The following is a 22,518-nucleotide window of genomic DNA, read 5'->3' on the forward strand; positions in this document are numbered from 1 at the left end:
GCCTCCCTCAACTCCGGGCCAATAGCCGGAAGCCTAACTTTCGACCCGCTACTATTCCTTTCCAGCCAATCGGAAACGTTCTTCAAATGCCACTCTCTGAGATGCGCTGGCTCCCGGGAAGCTGGCTTCACTTCCGGGCGGCCGCGCGGAGCGGCTACGCCTGTTGCCATAGCGACCATTTTACGTTAACTGGTTTATAGCTTTCGGTGGCTGCGGGAACAACTCGTTCTTCTTCCATTTCCTCTCGGCTCCCAGTGGCCTAAAGGCCTTCCAGGCTTCGGGGTCTGTTCTAGGGTTCCGCGGCGCCTCGCGGGGGCGGCATGTCTGCGGAAGAAGAGGACGAGGTGGAATGGGTGGTGGAGAGCATCGCCGGATTCCTGCGGGGCCCGGACTGGACCATCCCCATCTTGGACTTTGTGGAGCAGAAATGTGAAGGTAAAATCCAGAGCCCAAACCGTCAATCCTTTCTCACCTCTCTCACCCAGCTGTCGGCAGAGAGGTGGTCACCATAAACTACCTCTCATCTCCTTGGTTTCCACTCCTGTCGGCCAAGTTTAGAGCTGGTTTTTAAGGTGTATTGCTGTCACAGTGCCAGTCTTTTCCTTTTCGGAGATGAAAATGGGGACCGAGACCCTCCTCCTTCTGGGTCCATCCGAAAAACTTTAGACTTTAATCCTGTGTTGGGTCTTTCACCCTTTCCTGCACCTTTCTGCCCTAGGCAGGTGGCACTGTTTGGGTGGGCTTCTTCAACAACTTCCCCAGTGACTTGGAAGGAGAGACGTCAGTTTACCTCTGAGTTCCTTCTGATCCCAACAGTTGATCTAAAAATGGAGCGGCGGGGGACGCGGGAATGTGATTACTCCAGCAGGCCCAGAGCCGGTGATCCTGGTGGCCTTTATTCCTTTTTTTGAGCTGACTCTCAGCTATACCAAAAATGGGAAGGGTTGGGTAATCTAACAAATGAGGTATGTAAACGTGACATTATATACCCTGCGAGGGAAGAGCACCTACAGGTTCTGATCACGCTTAGAGTTAGGCATTCAGTTCTTGGAGACAAATTGGAGCCCATCACGGGAAAGGAACCAGAAACGATGTCATATGAATAATTCCCAACTGTTATTGTGGTTGTTTAGCCGGGCAAGACTTAAGCGTAGTGATGTCCATTAATCGTTTAAACATGTCTTACATTGGAGGGATTAGACTTGGTTTGTAAGGTTCAATGAGATAGAACTAGGATCAGTGGATGCAAGCTACAGGGAAACAAATTTCGGTGAAGGAAGTACTTCGTAACTGAATGTATCTCAGATGAATTAGCCTGCCTCAGAAAGTAATAAGTTCTCCAGGCCCTAGCAGTGTTTGAATGAATCTGACAAGAACTTAATGGAGTTATAATAGAAGAGAATTCAACTATCAAATGGCTGGTTATCCTGGATGATCTTTTAAGAGTCCTTTCAACCCTAAGATTCTATGAATCTGGTAAAGATGAAGTTTACTTTGACCACCGAATCTTCTCATTACATTCTTATTGCCGTAAGCAAAATTCATATAGTATTTATTAAGTAGCGTTCTTACAGATAATTTTTAAGAAATTCAAAATAACTTTTATTTATGCTCTTTTTAAAAATTAAAAATGCTATTATGAGACTGATGAAGCATGTGGTATTCTGACCTCCTTGAGGAGAAAAAAAAATTTTGTTACCTTTTGATTCCTCTTATCCCACAGAGACTAACTGCTGAAATGGAAAAAAAAAATAATAAAGCTTTGTTCTTTTTATCCCCAAATGCCAAAGTTGCTGCATCTCAGTTATAACACACTTGCTTGTGTAATTTTATAGGAAAACAGTAATCCTCAGCTTTATAAACATTACTGTAGTAATTTGGCTTTAAAATTAACTGAAAGCAGCTTAAATAGCTGCTGTATTGCATGTATACCCAGTGTTGCATAGAGCAGGAGAAAGGGAAGTAACAGCCCAGTGATACTTGAAATAACAGTGCTTATACTTCACTGACTGGGTTATCAATGTGCTATTCTCTGCCTCAGATGATTTAAACATTAGTTTTGTACAACTTTGTAATATAAGCGTTTATTTCAACATTTATCAAGTGTCCTTGAGCCAGAAGCTGAGGATAGAAAGTTGAATAAAACAAATCCTTGTGCTTGAGAGTTTTTAATTTGGTGGGAAAGACAGGCAGGTAAATGAAATTTAAATATAAAGTGGCAGGCATTATAATAATGTTAGGCTGTATATTGTAAGAGTTCAGAGGAAGAAGACTAGCCAGGCTAGGGGTTGGGTGTGGGTAGTAGATCATGTGCCACTTGCAATGTTTTGAAGAATGGTTGGGAGAAGAGGGATTGGTAAAGGCAAAAAGATCTAAGAAGAGCTTGAGCAAAGGCATGGGGCTTGAAAGCATCTTGTCTGTTACATTTGGTGGTATTCCAAGTAACTGTGTATTGTTAAGAGTGCAAAATTTGGGTTTTGGAGTGGTGAGAGATGAGACTTGGGGTCCAATCTTGCAGGGTTTTGTCTGGCCTTCTAAGGATTTTATACTTATTCTTTAGGCAAAGAGCTCTTCTCATTGAAGAGCTTTAAATAGAAAATTACATAAGTTGGTCTTGTGTTTTAGAAAGATCATTCAGGAGGAATTTTTTAAAAAGAGGGTTAATTGTTTACAATTCATGAATTTGTTCTGTTTCACTAATCAAATTGTAGCTTCTTGAGGGAATATGTATCTTTCCAATCTGCATTGTTTCACACATATGGTCATTTAGTAAATATTCATTTTGGTTTTATTTATTTTAATTTCATTATTGACTTATATATAACAAAAAAATCCTAGTCACTTTCACCGGCAAAATGATCTGGAACCTGTTATAAAAGGAATTAATGTTTAAAAACTATTAACAGTAATATTCCATTTAAAGTTTATAAAGAAATTATTGCCTTATATTATTGATTGAAAAGTAGGAAATTAGTGTTTGTCTTCTATATGAAATAGATCTTAGGTAGGAAAAAAACTTGTTTACAACTAACACTATATATATATGTATATATATGTGTGTGTGTATATATATACATATATATGTATATATATGTGTGTGTGTGTATATATATATATAATTTTTTTTTAACCCAAGAATTCGAAACTAAAGAGCTGGTTTATATGAATGAGAGTGTTTCTTCTATTCTTCTTTGTCTCTTCTGTTTGTAAGATGTAAGGGGTGGACTTTCATATTTGCATTAATGAAATGATTTGTTTTTCACACTATGCAATATTTTTCTCTTAAATTTAGTTTTTGATGATGAAGAAGAAAGCAAATTGACCTATACAGAGATTCATCAAGAATACAAAGAACTAGTGAGTATTTTTAAAGCTGATTTTAAAAGGCAATTCAAATAATATTAATTATAGCTTTTCTAAATTAAAAAAATTGATTTTTCCATTAAAATTCTTTAATTAAAAAAATCCAGTCTACCCTAATTGTACTAACAATTGCATCAGGCTGCAAGGGTTCTCTGTGCATCTCGTCCTTAATAACTCTAGAATGGATTTAGGATGGCCATTTTAAGGGATCTTCCATCTGATCTTTAAATTTTATTCTTGCTCTTATTCTTCTGTTAATGCATCCAGTGAAGGGCTAATTATTAATTTAGTCATGTTGTTTTGAGATTTTAAAAAATGCCTCTGGGTAGCCAAAGAGTTATATCAAACTTTATAATTTTGACTTCAGTTATTTCTAGTTGAGGAAAGAAACTTTCCCTTGATTCTCTGCAAAAATTTTTATTTTTTGTTGTTTGTTTTTTCTGTGAAAGACATTGTCACTGCCAGGTAATTAATTTTATGTAGATTAATAATTGCAAACAAGCAATTGATTATACTTTTATAAACTCAATATAAAAACTCATTTGGAATTTTTCTGTGTACATTATAAAAGTTAAACTTTCTCTTTTTAGGTTGAAAAGCTGTTAGAAAGTTACCTTAAAGAAATTGGAATTAATGAAGATCAGTTTCAAGAAGCATGCACTTCTCCTCTTGCAAAGACCCATACATCACAGGTTTTTGCTTTTGTGTTATTCTCCTAATACATAGTTTTAACAAAAATGGACCAGGGTTTCACTCAAATTTGCTATTTTTGATTGTCAAAGTATAATATTCTAGATATTGTAGGAGCGAAGGCCGATTTATCACATGTTCTTTTTTTATAATTACCTTGAGAAATGATAATTTGAGGCATTAATGAACTGATGCTATTAACAAAGAAACTTTCTGAACTCATAAATATAGTAGATCACAGGCTTTATCCAAACTAGTGTTTTATTTGTATAGATCTCAGACATTTTTGGAGTTGCCCCTTTTTTAATCTTAGGAGATCCACAGTACACAGTACACAGTTCCTGGGGCTTCCTTCTCTTGGTACTAATTTTATTGTTTCATTAGTTCCTCAGTGCTGGATTGAAGGTATTATGCATATTTTTAACTAATATTTACTGAGGGCTCGTGCTAGTTGCTATTTTAGGCATTTGACATGTATTATCTCATTTAATCTTCCCACCAGCCCTTAAGAAATTGGTACTATTTTACTTCCATTTAACATGAGGAAACTAGTGCACAGATATATTAAGCAACTAGTGCAAAGTCCACAGCTAAGTAGATAGTAGAGCTGGAGTACCAGCCCAGCACTCCAACTGACAGCCCTTGCTCAGAGGTTGAGCTTAGGAATATGTTACTACCACCCAATTAGCTTCCCAGGAGGTTGCTTTAGCTTTTCATCTTCTACCAAACTATAATTCCTTCATTAGATGATAGTGAGGATTGTCTATGATGTGACCCCAAATTATATGTTCAGTCTTCTCCTGCTTTAGTTCTCCAATACATTATGTACTGTGGTCATTCCAGGTCACTTGCTCCTGTAAGCATCCGTGCACCTGCCTTTGCTCATGGTATACCCTTAACCTGGAAGGTTTAGCCTCTACCTCCTTAACCCTTCATCCTTTCCTTACCCAGAGAAATCCTGCTGAAATGCAGCTTTCCTCATCCCTCTAGTCAGACTAGCACTCATTCTACCTCACTGAGCACTTTTACATATTCAATTCAGTTCGATTGCCTTGTATTATAGTTTTTTTACCAATCTGTTTGCTTTAGTAGATATAGATAGTAAGTCCTTTGGGTTCTTTTTAGTATCTTTGCATTCCCAGCATCTAGCACAGAGATGAGAACTTAGTTCCTAGCAGAAAGTTAGTTTAAATCATCTTATTGTGGCCTAGAAGAGATTGCTTTGACTACTGTTTAATTCAGCACTTCTTTCTACAGTTCTTTGCACAACTTCTGTTCATTTAATGGTCACCTGTCATTCTAGAGATAGAAAATCTTTAATATAACATGACATTTACAAAAAATTTAAATGTTATTGGTATGCCCACAGTAATGTAAACAAACATCTGATTTTATTAGTTAATAATTCTATAAAGCAAAAGTTGTTTTATAGTTTACCAATAGCTTTTATTCTTCTGTGTGTACCATAGTTTTAGTTTAAGGAATAATAATAGGCATTATTTTCTTATTTTCAGTTGAATAGGAAGAATTTATTGAAAATCATTAACTAGTACTTAAATGTCTTTTAAGACATTGATATTTATTTTCCTTGTTTTTCAGGAATATTTTCTGTTGTGATTAATATTTATCAGTCTCTTAATTAAGCCATTATGAATGAATCTGAATTTCTTTGTGAAAAAAGATATTCACAGTAACAGTAGACACATTCATCTTTTGTTTGCATTATCAGAATAATGTTAAATTATTTGTGAATGAAGATGTTCAGAATTTAAAATACTGTTTTCAGATCGAGAGTAACACATCTTTCTCTTTTGTTCTATTATACAACACCTTTTGATTTGGAGTTGATGAGAGTGCAACCTTGTTACGTACAAGGGGGCAAGCCTTTTGGCGCAGACAGATCTGGATTTGAGTCCTAGATCTTTCATCTACCATGGACAAAGTCGTTTTAGTTTTCCTTTCTTATCCATTCTGATTCTCAGTTTCTACATTTATAAAATAGGCATAGTATTTACTTTGAAAGATTTTTGTGATTTTTAAGTGATAATGTTCCTAAATATTCATAAAGCATTTAGCACAATACCTGACACATATAAGGTGGTCTATAAATGGAAGCACCTCTTAAATAATGGTAGCTATTTTGGTGGTTGATTAGCAGGGTGCTAATTAGGCCAGGGTCATGTATTCAATCCCCATGTGGACTAGTTAGCTTTATTCTCTTCTGGAGCACTCTTTGCCCCAGATACTGATAGCAAAATAAATCAGTGCAAGGCCATAACTATTACCAGAAAACAGCCCAAAGCATGTCATTTACTGCTTTACAGCAATAATCTAATCTTTATAAATGAAGATCAGAATGCTGATTCCATTATGCTGATATAGGGATACCTAAGAATGAATTTAAGAAACCAATTGTCCAGGGTAACTTAGGAAGTAGTTTTTATTTTGTTTTGGTCTGATTTTGATTTTTTTTTATTTTCTGAGGAGGGGGTAGGTAATTAGGTTTATAAATTTTTTAAAATGTATTAATGGAGGTACTGAGGATTGAACCAGGACCTTGTGCATGCTAAGCACACGCTCTACCACTGAGCTGTACGCTCCCCCCATGATTTTGAATTTTTAAAATAGCAACCAGTTCCCCTCTCATTGAATTATGCTGCTAAAGCCAACTTGCAAAATTCTTTTCGCCTGGTTTGGTCATCATTAGCCCTAGACCCCACTGGTTCTGGCATACTTTTTGTATATTAAAATCAGCAGGAGTAGCAAGGAATGCAACAGTTGAAGAACTTTAGTTTAAAAGCAACAACGAACTTTTTAAGAGCATGTTTTAAGAACAGTATATGTGTGGTTTCTCAAAATGTGCTTGTGAATTAGAATGTCCTTCTAAAGAGTTCAGATAAATATAATAAATACTGATATATTTATTAGTTCAGTTGTGTTCAGTTGATTTTATAATTCTTTTAAGGCTACTTCTTTGACCCATGTGCTGCCTTAAAGTGTGTTGCTTAATCTCTAAATATTTTAGGTTTTTCTAGTTATCTTCTGTTACTGTTTCTAGTTTAATTCTGTTAGGGTCTGAGAGTATACTTTGTATGATTCCTGTTCTTTTAAATTTACTGAGGTGTGTTTTATGGCCCAGAATGTTGTCTTATTTTGGTGACTGTTCCATGTGTACTTTGAGAAGAATGTATATTTTTCTGTTGTTGGAGAAATGTCAATTTGATCTGGGTGATTGAAGGTGCTAGTCAGTTGAACTATGTCCTTACTGATTTTCTGCCCGCTGAATCTTTCCATTACTGAAGCTTCTAACTATATAGTGAACTCATCTATTTCTCCTTTTGGTTCTGTCTATTAATGGAGCAGTGTAAAAGTTTGGAATCACTTGTACTTTTCGAAACTATGGTGTGATTAACTCTAAGCAGAGATAATAACTTTAGGCTAAGTGTGAACATGTGTGGATGTTTTTAAAACTCATCTAAGTCAGATTCTGTAAGACTCAATGCTCATGTTTTTGTTAATGTGCTTTTCTCAAACATAGATAACATGTTTGCGTTACCTCATAGTCTTCTTTCAAAGTAGTTTTCCATTTCAATTAATTTAAAGGATACTTAAGATTATTGTTTTTAAACCACTTGCTAGCTTTTTGGAGTAACTCTTGTATTTAGTTCCTCTAACTGCCCGTATTGGAAACTCCTAGGAAAGCGGGGGTTCATTTCCTTGGACCAGAAGAGACCAACTGCTGTAAAGTTTTAGGTTTAGCACACCAGTTTGATGTTTAACCAGCCTCAAAAAAGCCAGTTACTTTTATAGGACTTTTCAATTTAAAAAGTGCTTTCTCACATTGTTTAATTCCGTCATCCAGCCAGAAAGTTACTACTGTATTTCCTGTATTCTAAAGTGGAAAGTTTTCATCGTATCTCTGAAATGGGAATGCATATTATCATTGATGACATGTTATAATTTAATTAGCAGGGTTTTTTCCTTATCAGTACATGAAATAATGTTTTATTTTGCTGATCTATGGAGTTTTAGAATCAACAAAATACTGTATTACTATTACTATTATTTTACTAATTTGCAGGTGAAGAAACTGATGCCCAGAAGACTAAGTGATACGTGTGATAATCACACAGCTGGTGCTTGGTTAAGCTGGAAGTAGGCTTTGATTTTAAGGGCTAATTTTTCCCCCCACAGTATATCAATGGTTTTTGAACTTTAATGCTGTAAGAATTATCTGGGGAGAAATTGACACTACGTTGTAAACTGACTATACTTCAATAAAAATACTAAAAAAAAAAAAAAAAAAGAATTATCTAGGGAGATATATGGGCACCCATCCTCCAGAAATTTAGATTAATTATGTCTAGGGCAGGGCTCAGGAATATGCATTTCTTTCCTGCATTTCTTTGATGGGTCAAGAACACACTCTGAGAAGCTCTACAGTATAACTGACTTGCTGATAGCTCTAGTTGACACACTGCCATCAACAGCAGTGCTCTTCAGGTGTTTATTAGTGATGAGGAGAGCACTTGATTTTACTAATACAAAATCTAAGAAGGCCCAGAACGAAGTTATGTGGTGGTGTAATCCCATAAAGGGGCCCTGCCAAACCAGACATAACTACTCTATTTCAGAGGCTGCCTACAATCGTTGTCAGTACTGGACTCTGGGCTGCAACTTTCAGTTAAAGACAGGTGAAGTCTATTTGTCATTCCCTGCCTTGGGTGTTTTGAACAGTATATTTGAATTTAAGGGAAAAGAAGCTTTCCATCATTTTTTCCTACTTTAAAGACTGTTAGAATAAAATCTTAAAATTGTCTTTTTGAGTCATCTAGTCATGAATAATAATGCAGCATTCTTGAATTAATGAATCTTTTGCAATGGAAATGATTTGAGTATGTGGGAAATAGATTTAAAACTTGAATCTTCATTTAACTTCCAGACTTCTTTCCACAGGCCATTTTGCAACCTGTGTTGGCAGCAGAAGATTTTACTATCTTTAAGGCAATGATGGTCCAGAAAAACATTGAAATGCAGCTGCAAGCCATTCGAATAATTCAAGAGAGAAATGGTAAAATACTGAGTTTAGAAATCCAAGTGCTAAATGCATTTTTTTGGTGGCAGTTTTGACTATTCTGGTTCTAGTATGATCTTTAACATAGCTGCCTTGTATAAATTTATTTTTAAGTTTGAAAGTCTATGGATGACTTAAGAGATATTAGAGTGCAAATGTCCTGATCATTGTTGTTTGACGTCTCAAAGAAAGCAGCCCAGAATTTGATTTAATGTTTTAGATTTCGGAGAACTTGATTTTCCTGCCTAGCCATTGTGTTTATGAAATTCATTATTTTTGAGTGGTCACAGTTACAATTTCTGTTGCGAGAAGGTGGTTATTTTTCTCCTGGCTTATTTTTAGGACCTTTGTAGTAGACAGTGGCCCTCAAACTTCAGTGAGCACTGGAAGCAGTTGAAGGGCTTGTTGTAACACATATGGCTGTCGCCCAGTTTCTGATCCAGTAGTCTAAACCTTTGCATTTTAATGAGTCCCTAGCTGCTAGTCCTGGGACGGAGTGAGAACCGCTGTTCTAGGGCAACGGGCAGGTAGGATAGCGCCACCATCTGGTGGAAGAGAAAACAACAGCCAAAGCTCTAATAACCCATCTTGGCTTTGTCTTTTCCCTTATTCTGTGCCTAAACTCAGTTTCTTTCTAGCTCTTACTGCTTTGGTTCCCTTCTTGTGTACTTGAACTATATTTCACACCTTGACTCAAAACATCCGAGTTCCTAACCATACTTTTTGTTACTGTACTGTCTGGTTTTCAACCCAGATTCTTTTCTTGGTTGCACCTTTATGACTCTGGTAATCTTTATACCTATGTGTTCCTTTGCTCAATAGATTGCCACTAATGTTCTTTACAACGCCTATGTACTCTCTAATGGTTTGACAGCAGGGCCTTTTCTTTGATTGTTTCTTGAAGATAATGAGAGCTATAGTTTAGTTGTACTGTTTGCTTTTAAGGGTCTGGAACATGTGACAATAGGGCTTCTGTTGTTACAGGGCAAACGTTAACATGCTGCAGGGCCCTTGTGAATTCTCTTCTCATTTGTCTGATATGAGTAGAGACTCTGTCCCTTAGAGCCAACCACCATCCTAACTATTCCCTAAAATCCTAAAATGCTTTTCACAACAGGTTAGAGAGCTGCTGTCTGTGGGTAGGAAATAACACCACCCTAACTCTGAATGACGCCTGGCACTGTGCTATTGCTTTGGTGTAAATAAGCTTGGAAAACAGTCTCTCTTTGTTCTTTTACTGTGGTTTACTTCATAAAAATCCTTTTCTCTTGCGTTTCCTGAAACTATGCTTTATTCTGATGTATAAGATAGAGAATTTGAATAATTATTTTGTGTTATTTAAGATTGCTTTGGGGGGATCAGTTTTGATAAAAGAAATAGTGAACTTGATATTGACAGTCTAGTTTTCAGTTTGGAATAAATTGGTAACTCATTTAAATTTCAATAAAAAGGGAACAGATACATATAACTAGTATCAGCTGGGTGCCTCAGGCTGCCATTGGCAGAATACCTCAAAGAAAATGGCCTAAGCAATAAGAAATTGTCATCTCACAGAACAAGAGGTTCAGGGGAAGGAAAGGAAGAAAGACAGGTTCATGGCTGGTTAATTTGATGGTTCAGTGATGTTATCAAGGGCCCTGACACTTTCCATCTTTATACTCTGCCATTCTCAGGATCTTCTGTCATGATCACTCTCTGCATTGAATGTAGACTCAACAGTGTCTCATGATGAAAAGGGCTGTTTCTTCCTACACATCTTTTTTTGCTAGCAAGACAGCACTTTCATGGAAGCCCCCCAGGAGTTTTCCCTTCAGGTCCTATTGATTCGATTGGGGTCACATGCCCTCTGGCAGGGGAATGAAGACCGTTATGATCGGCTTGAAGCGTGAATCACTTTTGTAAGGTGGGGTAGGGCCCCTAAGTACTTGCTGCTTGATAACTGCATACACATGGATTATATTTGCAGGGGAGGACGAGGGGAATGATGTGGCTGCTGTCAAACCACAGGGTGGGACAGTTTGCTTATATTTAAATATAAACTAATACTTGATTTCTGCCATGGAATTTTTAATACTTGTATTTAAGATTTTTGCTTAATGTAAATGCAGGGAATAGTACCTTAAAGCAATGTTGACTGTACTCAAAACTGCAGACCTTTTGAAAATTGTCTTTCTGTGAGAAAAATTCAAAGGTTCTTTGGATTCTTGGTTGTATCTTATCAAAGATTTTGGGGAAAATGCAAATCAGAACATTATTTTGATGGTTTTGAAGTATTGTGTACTGTTAGTTTTACTTACTTTTTAAAATTTTCCTTAGGTTAATAGAATACTAGTTGTATAGTTTTTACTGAGCAAAAATGCACTTAACATCAATGGGTTGTATAGATGTCAGTTTTGTGGTTGTGATACTGTACTATAGTTTTGTAAAATGTAACCATTGGGGGAAACTGAAAAGTGTATAGCATCTCTGTATTATTTCTTACAACTGCATGCGAATCTGCAATTATTTTAAAATAAAAAGTTGAATTAAAAATGCATTTAAACATCCAGGGAATTAGAATAATAAAGCTACTTTAATTTAAAGAAGACCCAAAATCCCGTAGTCATATGTGAGTAAAGAAGTGGAAGGTAAAAATTGAGAGACATGCTGTTAATGTTTTGGGAGTATAATAATTATAGATAAAAACAGAACACTTATTACCGGTCTACCTGCTTATCAAAGGAAGATATAGGTAATAAAGTAAATGAAACCAATACTTAAAATTACTTGCCCTGAATTATTTGTCTTGAGCCAAAGTTGGTATTGCCCTGGTTTATAGTTATTAGCCCAATATCTTAGTAGAAGCTCTGAGAGCAGAGATTGTTTTATTCATTTTTATATTCCCCTTAAGTGCTTAGCATCATGCTTTTTTGCATGTAGTAAGCAGGGCTTTTAGTAGTATTTGTTGTAGTGTGACTGAAGAATATTAACATGCTGTTTCAATTAACAGAGTATTTCATATTTTGTTTTGTAAACTTTTCTCATTTAAGGGATACTTTTGAGAGCATAATTTCATGATTAGGAGCTTAATGATTTCAGTGGTGTATCCTGTGTAGTATATGATTATGAAAGATAATAGCTTATATTAATTTTTATTGCCATATAATATTACTGTTATTTTAAATAGGCAATACAAATAATTACCAAGAGACACTTCTAGGTAACATTATGTTTTTTGGGTGGGACTGTGTCCCTGAAATAAGAAAAAAATCAAAAGACCATAGTTAAAAAGATAATAGCTTAGAACATTCTTTAAGTGATAGATCTTATTTAACTAATTTGTACTTCTTGATGAACTAGAATAATGAGAAATAAATGTTTTCAATTGGAGTTGATATTCTGTGTGGTCTTTGGTTTTGAACAGGTGTATTACCTGACTGCTTAACGGGTGGTTCTGATGTGGTCAGTGACCTTGAACAGGAAGAGATGAAAATCCTGAGGGAAGTTCTTAGGTATCTTTCTCAATTATTTCTTGAATGAATTATTAGTAATATTGTAATATGATCTGTATATATGCTTTTTACCCCCAAAATACTGTGAGCTATTAAATAATCTAAATTCTCTCCTAAAAACTATGAAAATGATTTATCATTTTACTTGTTAATTACTTTATATATATTACATTTCTTAATAGACAGAAAAAATTGTTTTCAGATGACTCATACCAGATCAGCCCAGATGGGAGGGTTTTCGTCCACTTCCATCATGGGGGTAGGAAACTAGCCATCAATGGGAACAAGACGCAGTAGACCCAGCCATCTGCCTGGAAAAGGGTGGAGTGGCCTGAGCTGAGCAGGAAACTCTATGGCTTCTGGATCTCAGTATTAGAGGACGCTCATGCCAGGTGTCTCACAGTAGGAGGCTGGACATCCAGCTCCACAGAACAAATAGCTGACTGGGTGGCAGGTAACCTGCAAGAGGACAGTGGGAGGTGCCTATCCCAGATGACTGTTGTGCTGGTCCCTCTCCTGACTCAGTTGCATGATTCTCAGCCAAATTCCTGGCATGGGGTGTGCAGCTCATTAAAGGGGAATTTGTTTTTTCTAGGGCCTGTTGCCTCCTGACCCCTATGGGAGTTTTGGAAGGGAGGGGCAATTGCAGCACCTGATTGAATCTGTGGGAATATACATTTAGGTTTAGGACTAAAGGATACCTGCAGCTACTCTGTCCCATGCAGAGTGGGGCCTTGGGCTTTGGGCGCCCTTCCTCTCCATCTGTCACCACATGCATGACCGTCTTCCAGCATCCTGCGGTCCTCCCACCTACCCGCGGTCCTCCCATCTACCCACCTTGTCCTCAGTTCTGGAGCAAAAGGGAGGACAGGCAAGATGGTGGTTTAGGAGAATGGGCCTAGTGGGGAACTATGGAAGGAGCTCTAGGACTTAGTGCTTAATTTCAGGGGACTTGAGTGGTTGTGGGGAGGGAGGCAAGTATGTGGGTTATCCTCCTTTCCACGGCAGGGTCATATGGGAGCCTGAGACAACATAGAATGCTTTGAGTTTACACGTTTGAAGAGTTAAGGCTATTCAGTAGTGGGTTTAGAGGACTGGTAAAGTTTGACTTACACTGGTTGCTTCTGTTGGTTGATTGGTGGTTTGAAAATTGATCAACATTGTACTGTTAGATTTTACAAAAGCTGACAGGGCTTTGGCATAATGGCATCAGGAGAGCCTTGTGGTAGCTCAGATGACATGGAAAAACTAGAACGAGGGGAGAAGTGGATCTTATCAGGAGAAGTGTTACTGATCTGTGTAAAGAAAGAGCTCACAGTATATTAATGGGATTTGCCGTTCAGATTGGGTTTGGGATTTCAAACCTGTTGGTCTTTGTTCAGCTAGGGGTCATTCACATTGTCAGAGGAAATAGGTAAACCCATATTTTATGTGACTGACTATATTATGCTGTTTATGCCTATCTCTTTGTTTCTCAGTTGATTGTAAGCTGCTTTAAGCAAAGCTTATTTCCATCCTTGTTTCCAAAATCCCTTGTACGCATTGTAAGCTTACACTAACATGTTGCTTGTTGAATACTTATTCTTTGACCAAAAGAGACATTTTACTTTATTTTTATATATTTCAGAAAATCAAAAGAAGAATATGACCAGGAGGAAGAAAGGAAGAGGAAAAAGCAGGTGCCTGCAAAACATGTTAACAATAGAAGTATTTCATTCCTTTATCCCTTTAGTTTATACCTAGGTTTTGCTATTTAAAGTTTAAGCTTAGGTGGAACTACATAGTTCCTTAGAGTATTCATATTTTCTTAGCAATTCTGAGCACTTATATTTAATTTTATAGCTTTATTCACTTTATAGTTCATCCATGACCTCCTTTTACATTCCCAGTGAAGAATGAGATTATTAACTCCAAAAAACTGTAGTACCATTCATATTTGGGGGAATTCCTTATAGAAATTCCCCTTCATTTTCTGAATAAAAGAAAATTAAAAAATATTTTATTTCCCCACTCCCCTTGGTTTCTTCACTGTTTTGAAACAGCAGTTGCAGTTGCTGCCGAGGGTCCCCTGTACACTTTAACATTGGCAGCTTGAAGCAGAATGATTCAGTTTCACATTTCCTGTGAAAAGCATTCATGCTGTTCTTTCATTAAGAACTGTTTCCATAAAGTGCCTGATCTTTCCTCAGGATAAATTAAAACGTGTATCTGGCTGAGGTGAGGGAAGCTAATATTTACTTTTTCCTCTCCTCTTTCCTAGCTGCCTCTTTTTCCATGTTTTCCCACATCTCCCTGAAGCGAGAGGGAAACCTAATATAAACTAATTCTCAATCACTTGAAAGTCATTTTCCTTTTTTCCCTTCAGTCACCATGATACATTCTTGTATCATTCACTGTCTTTGAAAAGAACCTATTTTACTCCAAGGTACCCAGTGAAGAGCGGAAGAGATGTTTTAGGATTTAGAGAGGATTTATGTATCTTTGAGTAAATCTCCTTTTAGTAAATGGTGATGAAATTCCTAGATATTAATAAAGATTTTTTAAATGTAAAGGTATAGAAAAGAAACCAGTTCAAAACTGCTATCATAAGACAGTAGTATTAACTTTCTGATTTATAAGTAAACTATATTAGGCTTCTTGAATAATAACATGTTTTAGGGGCATTTATTTTTCTAGACTTTGTATTATGGAAATTTTCAAACACACAAAATTAGAGCTGATAATAATAATAATTGTCATGTATCCATCACTCAGCATATAGGGGCTTTTGATTTAGGTATCCAAGAATTGCCTAAAAAGTTATGTGTGATTGAATTTTCATCTGTTTTTAAGGAAAAACGAATTATCAGTTTACTTAGTTCTTTCTGAAATTTAAGTGATTTCTTTGGTTTAAATATAATATCCCATTTTAGAAATGGAAATACAGGCATACCTTAGAGATGTTGTGAGTTCTAGACTACTGCAGTAAAGTGAATATAGCAATGAAATAAGTCATACAAATATTTCATTTCCCACCGCATATAAAGTTATGTTTACAGTGTGCTGTAGTCTGTGCAATAGCATTATGTCTAAAAAAAACAATGTGTATACCTTTATTAAAAGTGATTTTATTGCTAAAAAAATACTAACCATCATCTGAGCCCCCAGTGTTTGTAATCTGTTTGCTGGTGAACAGTTTTCCCTTGATGTTGATGGCTGCTGACTGATCAGATTTTTGCTGAAGGTTGGGGTGGCTGTGGCAGTTTCTTAAATTAAGACAACAATGAAGTTTGCTGCATTATTTGACTCTTCCTTTGATGAATAGTTTCTCTGTAGCATGCAGTGCTGTTTGATTGCATTTTACTTACAGTAGAACTTCTTTCAAAATTGGAGTCAGTTTTCTCAAACCTGGCTGCTGCTTTATCAACTAAATTTATGTAATATTCTAAATCCTTTGTCATTTCAGCAGTCTTTGCAGTATCTTCCCCAGGAGTAGATTCCATCTCAAGAAACCACTTTTTTGCTCATCCATAATAAGCAGCTCCTCATCTGTTCAAGTTTTATCATTAGGGTGTAGCAATTCAAGCACATCTTCAGGCTCTGTTTCTAATTCTGGTTTTCTTGCTATTTTCTCCACATCTGTAATTACTTCCTGCACTGAAGTCTTGACCTCTGCAAGTCATCCATGAGGGTTGGAGTAACTTCTTCCAAACTCCTGTTAATGCTGATATTTTGAACTCTTCCCATGAATCATGAATGTTCTTAACTGTATATAAATGGTGAATCCTTTCCAGAAAGTTTTCAATTGACTTTGTTCAGATCTGTTAGAGGAATCACTATCTGTGGCAGCAATAGCCTTACAGAATGTATTTCTTAAAGAATAAAACTTGAAAGTTGAAATTACTCCTTGATCCATGGTCTGCAGAATGGATCTTGCATTAGCAGACATAAAAATGACATTAATCTTGTATATCTCCATCAGAGCTCTTGGGTGAACAGGTGTATTATCAGTGACTAGTAATATTTTGAAAGCAATTTTTTTTTTCTGAGGAGTAAGTCTCAACACATAGGCTTAAAATAATCAGTAAACCATGTTGTAAATAGATGTTCGGTCATCTAGGCTTTGTTGTTTCATTAGTAAGGCACAAGCAGAGTAGATTTAGCATAATTCTTGAGGGCTCTATTATAATTTTCAGAATGGTAAATGAGCATGGGCTTCAACTTTAAGTCAGTAGCTGCGTTAGCCCCTAAGAAGAGAGTCAGACTGTTCTTTGGAGCTTTGAACCTGGGTACTGGCTTATCCTTTGTAGCTAATGAAAGTCTTAGATGGTATCTTCTTCCAAGAGAAGGCTGTTTCAACTACATTGAAAATCTATTGTTTAGTTTTGCCACATTCATTAATTATCTTAGCTAGATCTTCTGCATAACTTGCCACAGCTTCTACATCAGCCCTTACTGCCTCACTCTGTACTTTTATGTTACGAAGATGACATCTTTCCTTCAACCTCATGAACCACCTTATGCTTTCTTTAAACTTTTCTTCTGTCGCTTCCTCACCTCTCTCAGCTTTTATAATTGAAGAGAGTTAGAGCCTTTCTCTGGATTAGGCTTTGGTTTGAGAGAACATTGTTGCTGATTTGATTTTCTATCCAAACCACTAAAACTTTCTTCATATCAGCAATAAGGTTGCTTCACTTTCTTGTCATTTGTGCGTTCACTGGAGTAGACTTTTGTGCTGACAACCAGCCAACTGACTACCAGTTGGTGGAGCCATTAAAACACAGCTTTTAATTATTAAGTTTACCGTCTTATATGGGTGTGATTCGTGGTGCCCCAAAACATTTACAGTAGTACATCAAAGATCACTGATCATGATAAAAAATATAATAATGAGAAAGTTTGAAATATTGCTAGAATTACCAAAATGTGATACGGAGACATAAAGTGAGCAAATGCTGTTGGAAAATGGTGCCAGTAGACTTGCTCAATGTCTGTTTGTCACAAACCTTGAATTTGTAAAAAAAAAAAAAAAAAAAAAAAAGGCAGTTTCTATGAAGCACAATAAAATGAGATATACCAGTAAACTGAATTGTGGCTGCTTCAGGCGTATCTTGTAGTGATATTATTGTGATTTTATTTTTAGATTATTTTCAGTGAAAAAGCACCAGTGGTTTTATTTCTCTTAGAGTAGGTGTTGGTTTCTTGGTTAAGGTCACGTGAGTAGTAAGAGTGAAGCCTAGGTTTGAACCCACTTCTTAAGTTCAAAGTTCTAACCAAACTAGTTATTCATAGCACTGCATGATTTAAAATGAGAATGTTTACCAACCTCAAAAAATAGAAGATGAATAATGCTGGAAACATCTTAAAAACTTTGGAAAAATAGAATCTGTGATTTATTATCAATATAGTAGTAAATTTTTTAAACTAATGTGTTTGAATTCCTTAAGTAGTGAATTATTCAAAAATAACCTAGAATATTTTTTAATTGTATTATTGATTCCTGAAGTCATCAGAGGCTAAAACAGAAGAGCCCCCAGTGCATGCCAATGAAACTGCAAAAATGAATAATTCCCAGGGGGATGGTGAACATTTTGCACACCCACCCTCAGGTAAGGTTGAAGTATACCGAACTTTCTGAATAATATGAATACATAAACACTGTAAAGAATGTGTTACTTTCTCACACATAATAAACCCTCAAAAACCCTGTGATAGGGTGTTGAATGGCCACTGGTATATAAAGTTCTTTGTAAATTTAGCTAAAGAGGCTGCCTGTAGTTGATACCTAGCTGACAGAGAGGGTCGAGTCCCCAGATTTCTAACTGAAGCCTGAAACCCAGAGCAGTGAAGAAGATCCCTTAAGGGAGCCACCAGCCTTTAGCCATGGCTGTAGCATCCAAGATATGTTCACATGACATTTGGTATTCTCTTCCTTGACCACAATTATATAGTGTTTGTGAGTTAGAAGCTGAACATGGAAAGATAATATTAACTTATTTTCCTAGTGAATTAAAGCACAACTAGGAAATAAGAAATAACCGATTTATCTAGAAGTTTAGTCAGAAACTATTATTGAAACCAAAATTGATGAGCATCTTCATAGGAAATGTTGGTGGATGACCTTGTTCAGTATGTGCAAATCATTTTCAATGTACACACTCTGATTTCCTTTGTAAGAAAACAGGTAATTCTGAAACAGAACTTGAATTATGATCTTGAATTTAGTTCATTTTTATCATAGATGTCTATGATTTTTAGATAAATGTCTTTTTCTCAATTAAAAAACCCCCCATAACTCTGTGAGGTAGATACAATGATCCTTTTTTTCTTTTATCTTATTTTTTTAAAAACAAATTCAAGGAACTTAAGTGACTTGCCCAAAATCTCTCTTCAATAGTGAAACTGTGACTTACCTTGGTCTTCTGATGCCAAATCATGTGTTCTACACTTCAGAAGAACTTTAACACTTGAGATAGATGGGTTTGATGTTTACCCACTATTTTAAGAACTGTATTCTTAATTTAAGACAATGGGGCATATGAGACAGAAGCAGGTTTATAAAATTACTTTACTTTTTTCTTCCTAGCAAACCTAATCATTTTCTTTTTTAATATTCTGCATTATTGACTAGAATAACCTCATTTGAGGTGAAAGCACCTGCTTTAGATTTGTCTGAGCCCTTTTTACATTTTCTGATCCATATTTAACTTTCTGTTTTATGTAGATCTAAGTATGTATGCTGTTTAAATCTTGTCTTGGACATAACTTGAATATATTTACTTAGTCTAGTTCTTTATGTTAACTATTAAGTGAAACTATAGAAAATTTGATCTTAAACCATATATAAATGAGATATACATTAGTGGCAGAGAACCAATGGCAGATAATTTCAGTAGTAATGATTTTAATTTTTAAAAGCTATTCTGTTAAAAAAAGAGTGTATCTGATATCTCAGGAAATCCCTTCATACAAAGTGATGATGGAAGCCCTTGATGAAGACCTAATTTGGGAGGAATCAATAAGGTGTACTGTGTATTTGGCTTATATGGCAACCTTGTATTACATTATAATGTAGTTCTAATCTTTAGACAAGAATTATATCTTTTTGTAGCTATAGTACCAAACAGCAGGAGCTTGGTGTTTGTCATTATTCATAAGTAACTGTAGTTCAGTCTCCCTGAGGACAGAGACCATATTTCTCACCCAGTGCCTGGCACAATGTAGGCACCAAATCAATTCATGTTGAGTGAATGAATGTGAGAAAAACAAGTATTATTAACACTAGTTCATTTTGGTGAACCTAGGTTAATACTTAATATTTCTTATAATATTCTAACTGGTCTCTATCTAATTACTGCCAGAAGTTAAGGTGCATTTTGCTAATGAACCAGTACAACCTTTGACAAGAAAGCTGGAAATGTTACCTGAAACTTCCTCTCTTCCACAAAAAGGCCTAAAGATTCCTGGCTTCGAACACACAAGCATTGAAGGACCAATAGCAGTAAGTAAAAAACGTTACTTCTCAGGAACTATGAGCAAAATGACAAAGTACTCAACAATGTTAAGCAGCCACACACGCTTGTCTTTGTTACAGTCTTGAACTCAAACTTCTAATTGAATCAATGGATATCTGTGCCACTTGTTATGCAGACTTGAATTTAAATAGTTTCTTCTCTTTTTTGAGCTAGAATTTATCAACACTTGGAACAGAAGAGCTCCGGCAGCGAGAACACTATCTCAAGCAGAAGAGAGATAAGTTGATGTCCATGAGAAAGGATATAAGGACTAAGCAGATTCAAAATTCGGAGCAGAAGGGAAAATCTGCTGAGGAGGTAGAGGTATGGCCAGCTCTAGTATGTCAAAATTTGCAAATCTACAGGTGGAATTCTCCAAATCAGAATATGTGCAAGAAAGCCTCGCTCACTCATGAACGTTGCTCTTGTAGCTCCATTCATACTAACCTATTAGTGTGGCACCTGCTAAGTCTTTTTCTAGGCAGTGCGATGGTTGTGATGAGGATTTTGTGAGGTCAAAATGATAGCAGTTTTGATTCTTTACTTGCTCTGCTCTGAGCACTTAAGTGTCAGCAGTCTCTTTTATCTGAGTCTTTTGAAATACTATATCATAGAGCAGTATCAGTACCCTGGCCACCACCTCTAAGAGGCTTCCCAAGAAGAGATTTTTACAAAGAAGAGAGCTAGGAATCATAGTCCATGTGTGGTTTCTTTTTGAAAAGTTTACTGAATGCTCTAACATTTGTTCAAGGCAGTATGTTGGGAATTTTAGACGAATGAACCCATTTTATACTGTAGCCAATTTTTTTTCTTTTTTTTTTTTTTTAAGGAAATGACAGAGAAACCAGAAATGACAGCAGAGGAGAAGCAAACATTACTAAAGAGGAGATTGCTTGCAGAGAAACTTAAAGAAGAGGTTATTAATAAGTAATTTTAAAAATAATTTAGCAAGACCGAAGTTCAAAATTTCTTAAAAATAAATTATTTAATCCTTAAACCAAGCCTGTTAGTTTCAAATACTTGTGTTTGTAAGTGTAGATATAAGCTCGTTTTTACTATTTTATTAAACATAGATAATTGGCGGTGGGGAGGGCAGTTACTTTTGCTGACCAGTTCAGTACAAATTTCTGAATAATGTTCTCTCTTGGAGAAGCTATAGAAAGCTAATTGATAGTGCATTCATTCATTGTTTGCGCTAAGCATTGTGATAGGTACTAAGGATATAGTAGTCAAGTAGATTGACAGGGTCCCTGCTTTCATTGGGCTAGTGAAGAGCAAAGTGTTAGAAGGGAACAGTGAGGTGTTTGTTATAGGCAGGGTCTTACAGCTATCAGTATGGCTGATGTACATACAGAATGAGGGGAGAGGGTTAGCATGTGGAATTGGAGATACGTGTGGTACTGATTTGCAAGGCCTGTAGGGAATGTGAGAGTTTTAAAAATTTTCTAATGGCAGTAGGAAGTCACTGAAAAGCTTTAAAGCGGGGAAGTTAACATGATCAAAATTTTCATTTTAAAAAGATGTGTGGCTGCTGTATGGAGACTACTGGGTGAGTTAGAGTAGTTGTGGGTGAACAGGTATAAATCAATCTAATGAAAAGAACAGTTATTTTGCGCACTGGTAAGATATATTTTAGCATCCTACATTTGAGGGAGGAACAAACAGGACTTTGAAAATAGATGTGGGGGATGTTAAATTACTCCATTACTCTTTCCAGAAATGCTACCATTAAAACAGATAAGGAACAGTCACCTGAGTCCATTGAGGGGAATACTGCCATGGGTGTAGGTCTTTTGTATATAAGGTGATTTTGGATGGTTTTCTGTAGTCCATTTACTAAAAGGTAACCAGAATTGGAAAGAAAACTTCCTGTTGTGTCATCCCATAAGCACCCTCTTTTCTAGCTATGGACCATTTCTGAGTTTTAAGTTATAATTATCTCCTTATACTTAAAGTTATACAAAGTTACTTTAGTTCCATCTTTCAACCTGAAGAGAAAACCCAGTATTACTTTTATTTGTCATATTTTCATCACTTAGCTGGACAAGAGGAAAAACTAGTGACTAAAACACAGACATCTGTTTCAGATAACTTTTTATTAAAAATAATTTTTATATTGGATACATGTTTACAGATAAAATTTTAAGAAAACCTCAGGCATACAAATGTGGGCTCTGGCTTGCTTCACTGAGTGAAAGATAAAGATAAAAAAATCTTGATCTGCTTGAGGTTAGTCATTCAAGACAGTAGCTAACATGTGGAATGTTGAGTTATTCTTTCAAGGGACATTTTATGTCTTGTTCTCATATCATTGTGGGTGAACATCTGTACCATGAAAAGTTATCCTATAATTCAACAAAACATTCACATTTCTACTATAAGAAAAGGTTCCTATGATGATTATGAT

At 36.0% G+C, this 22,518-nt stretch overlaps 1 protein-coding gene across 1 annotated transcript; it reads left to right on the forward strand.

The window, feature by feature from the left end:
• The first annotated feature begins 167 nt into the window (after nt 1-167).
• Nucleotides 168-21,112, forward strand: CFAP36 (cilia and flagella associated protein 36). The gene is made up of 10 exons (XM_010951874.3): nt 168-435; nt 3,293-3,357; nt 3,954-4,055; nt 9,010-9,124; nt 12,531-12,618; nt 14,246-14,297; nt 18,104-18,206; nt 19,959-20,098; nt 20,286-20,435; nt 20,941-21,112. The coding sequence occupies exons 1-10, from the start codon at nt 321-323 to the stop codon at nt 21,040-21,042; spliced, it is 1,032 nt and encodes a 343-aa protein (XP_010950176.1). The 5' UTR covers nt 168-320; the 3' UTR covers nt 21,043-21,112.
• Nucleotides 21,113-22,518: the final 1,406 nt, after the last annotated feature.

The sequence above is a fragment of the Camelus bactrianus genome, chromosome 15, assembly GCF_048773025.1.
Source record: "Camelus bactrianus isolate YW-2024 breed Bactrian camel chromosome 15, ASM4877302v1, whole genome shotgun sequence".
NCBI classification, from domain to species: domain Eukaryota; kingdom Metazoa; phylum Chordata; class Mammalia; order Artiodactyla; family Camelidae; genus Camelus; species Camelus bactrianus.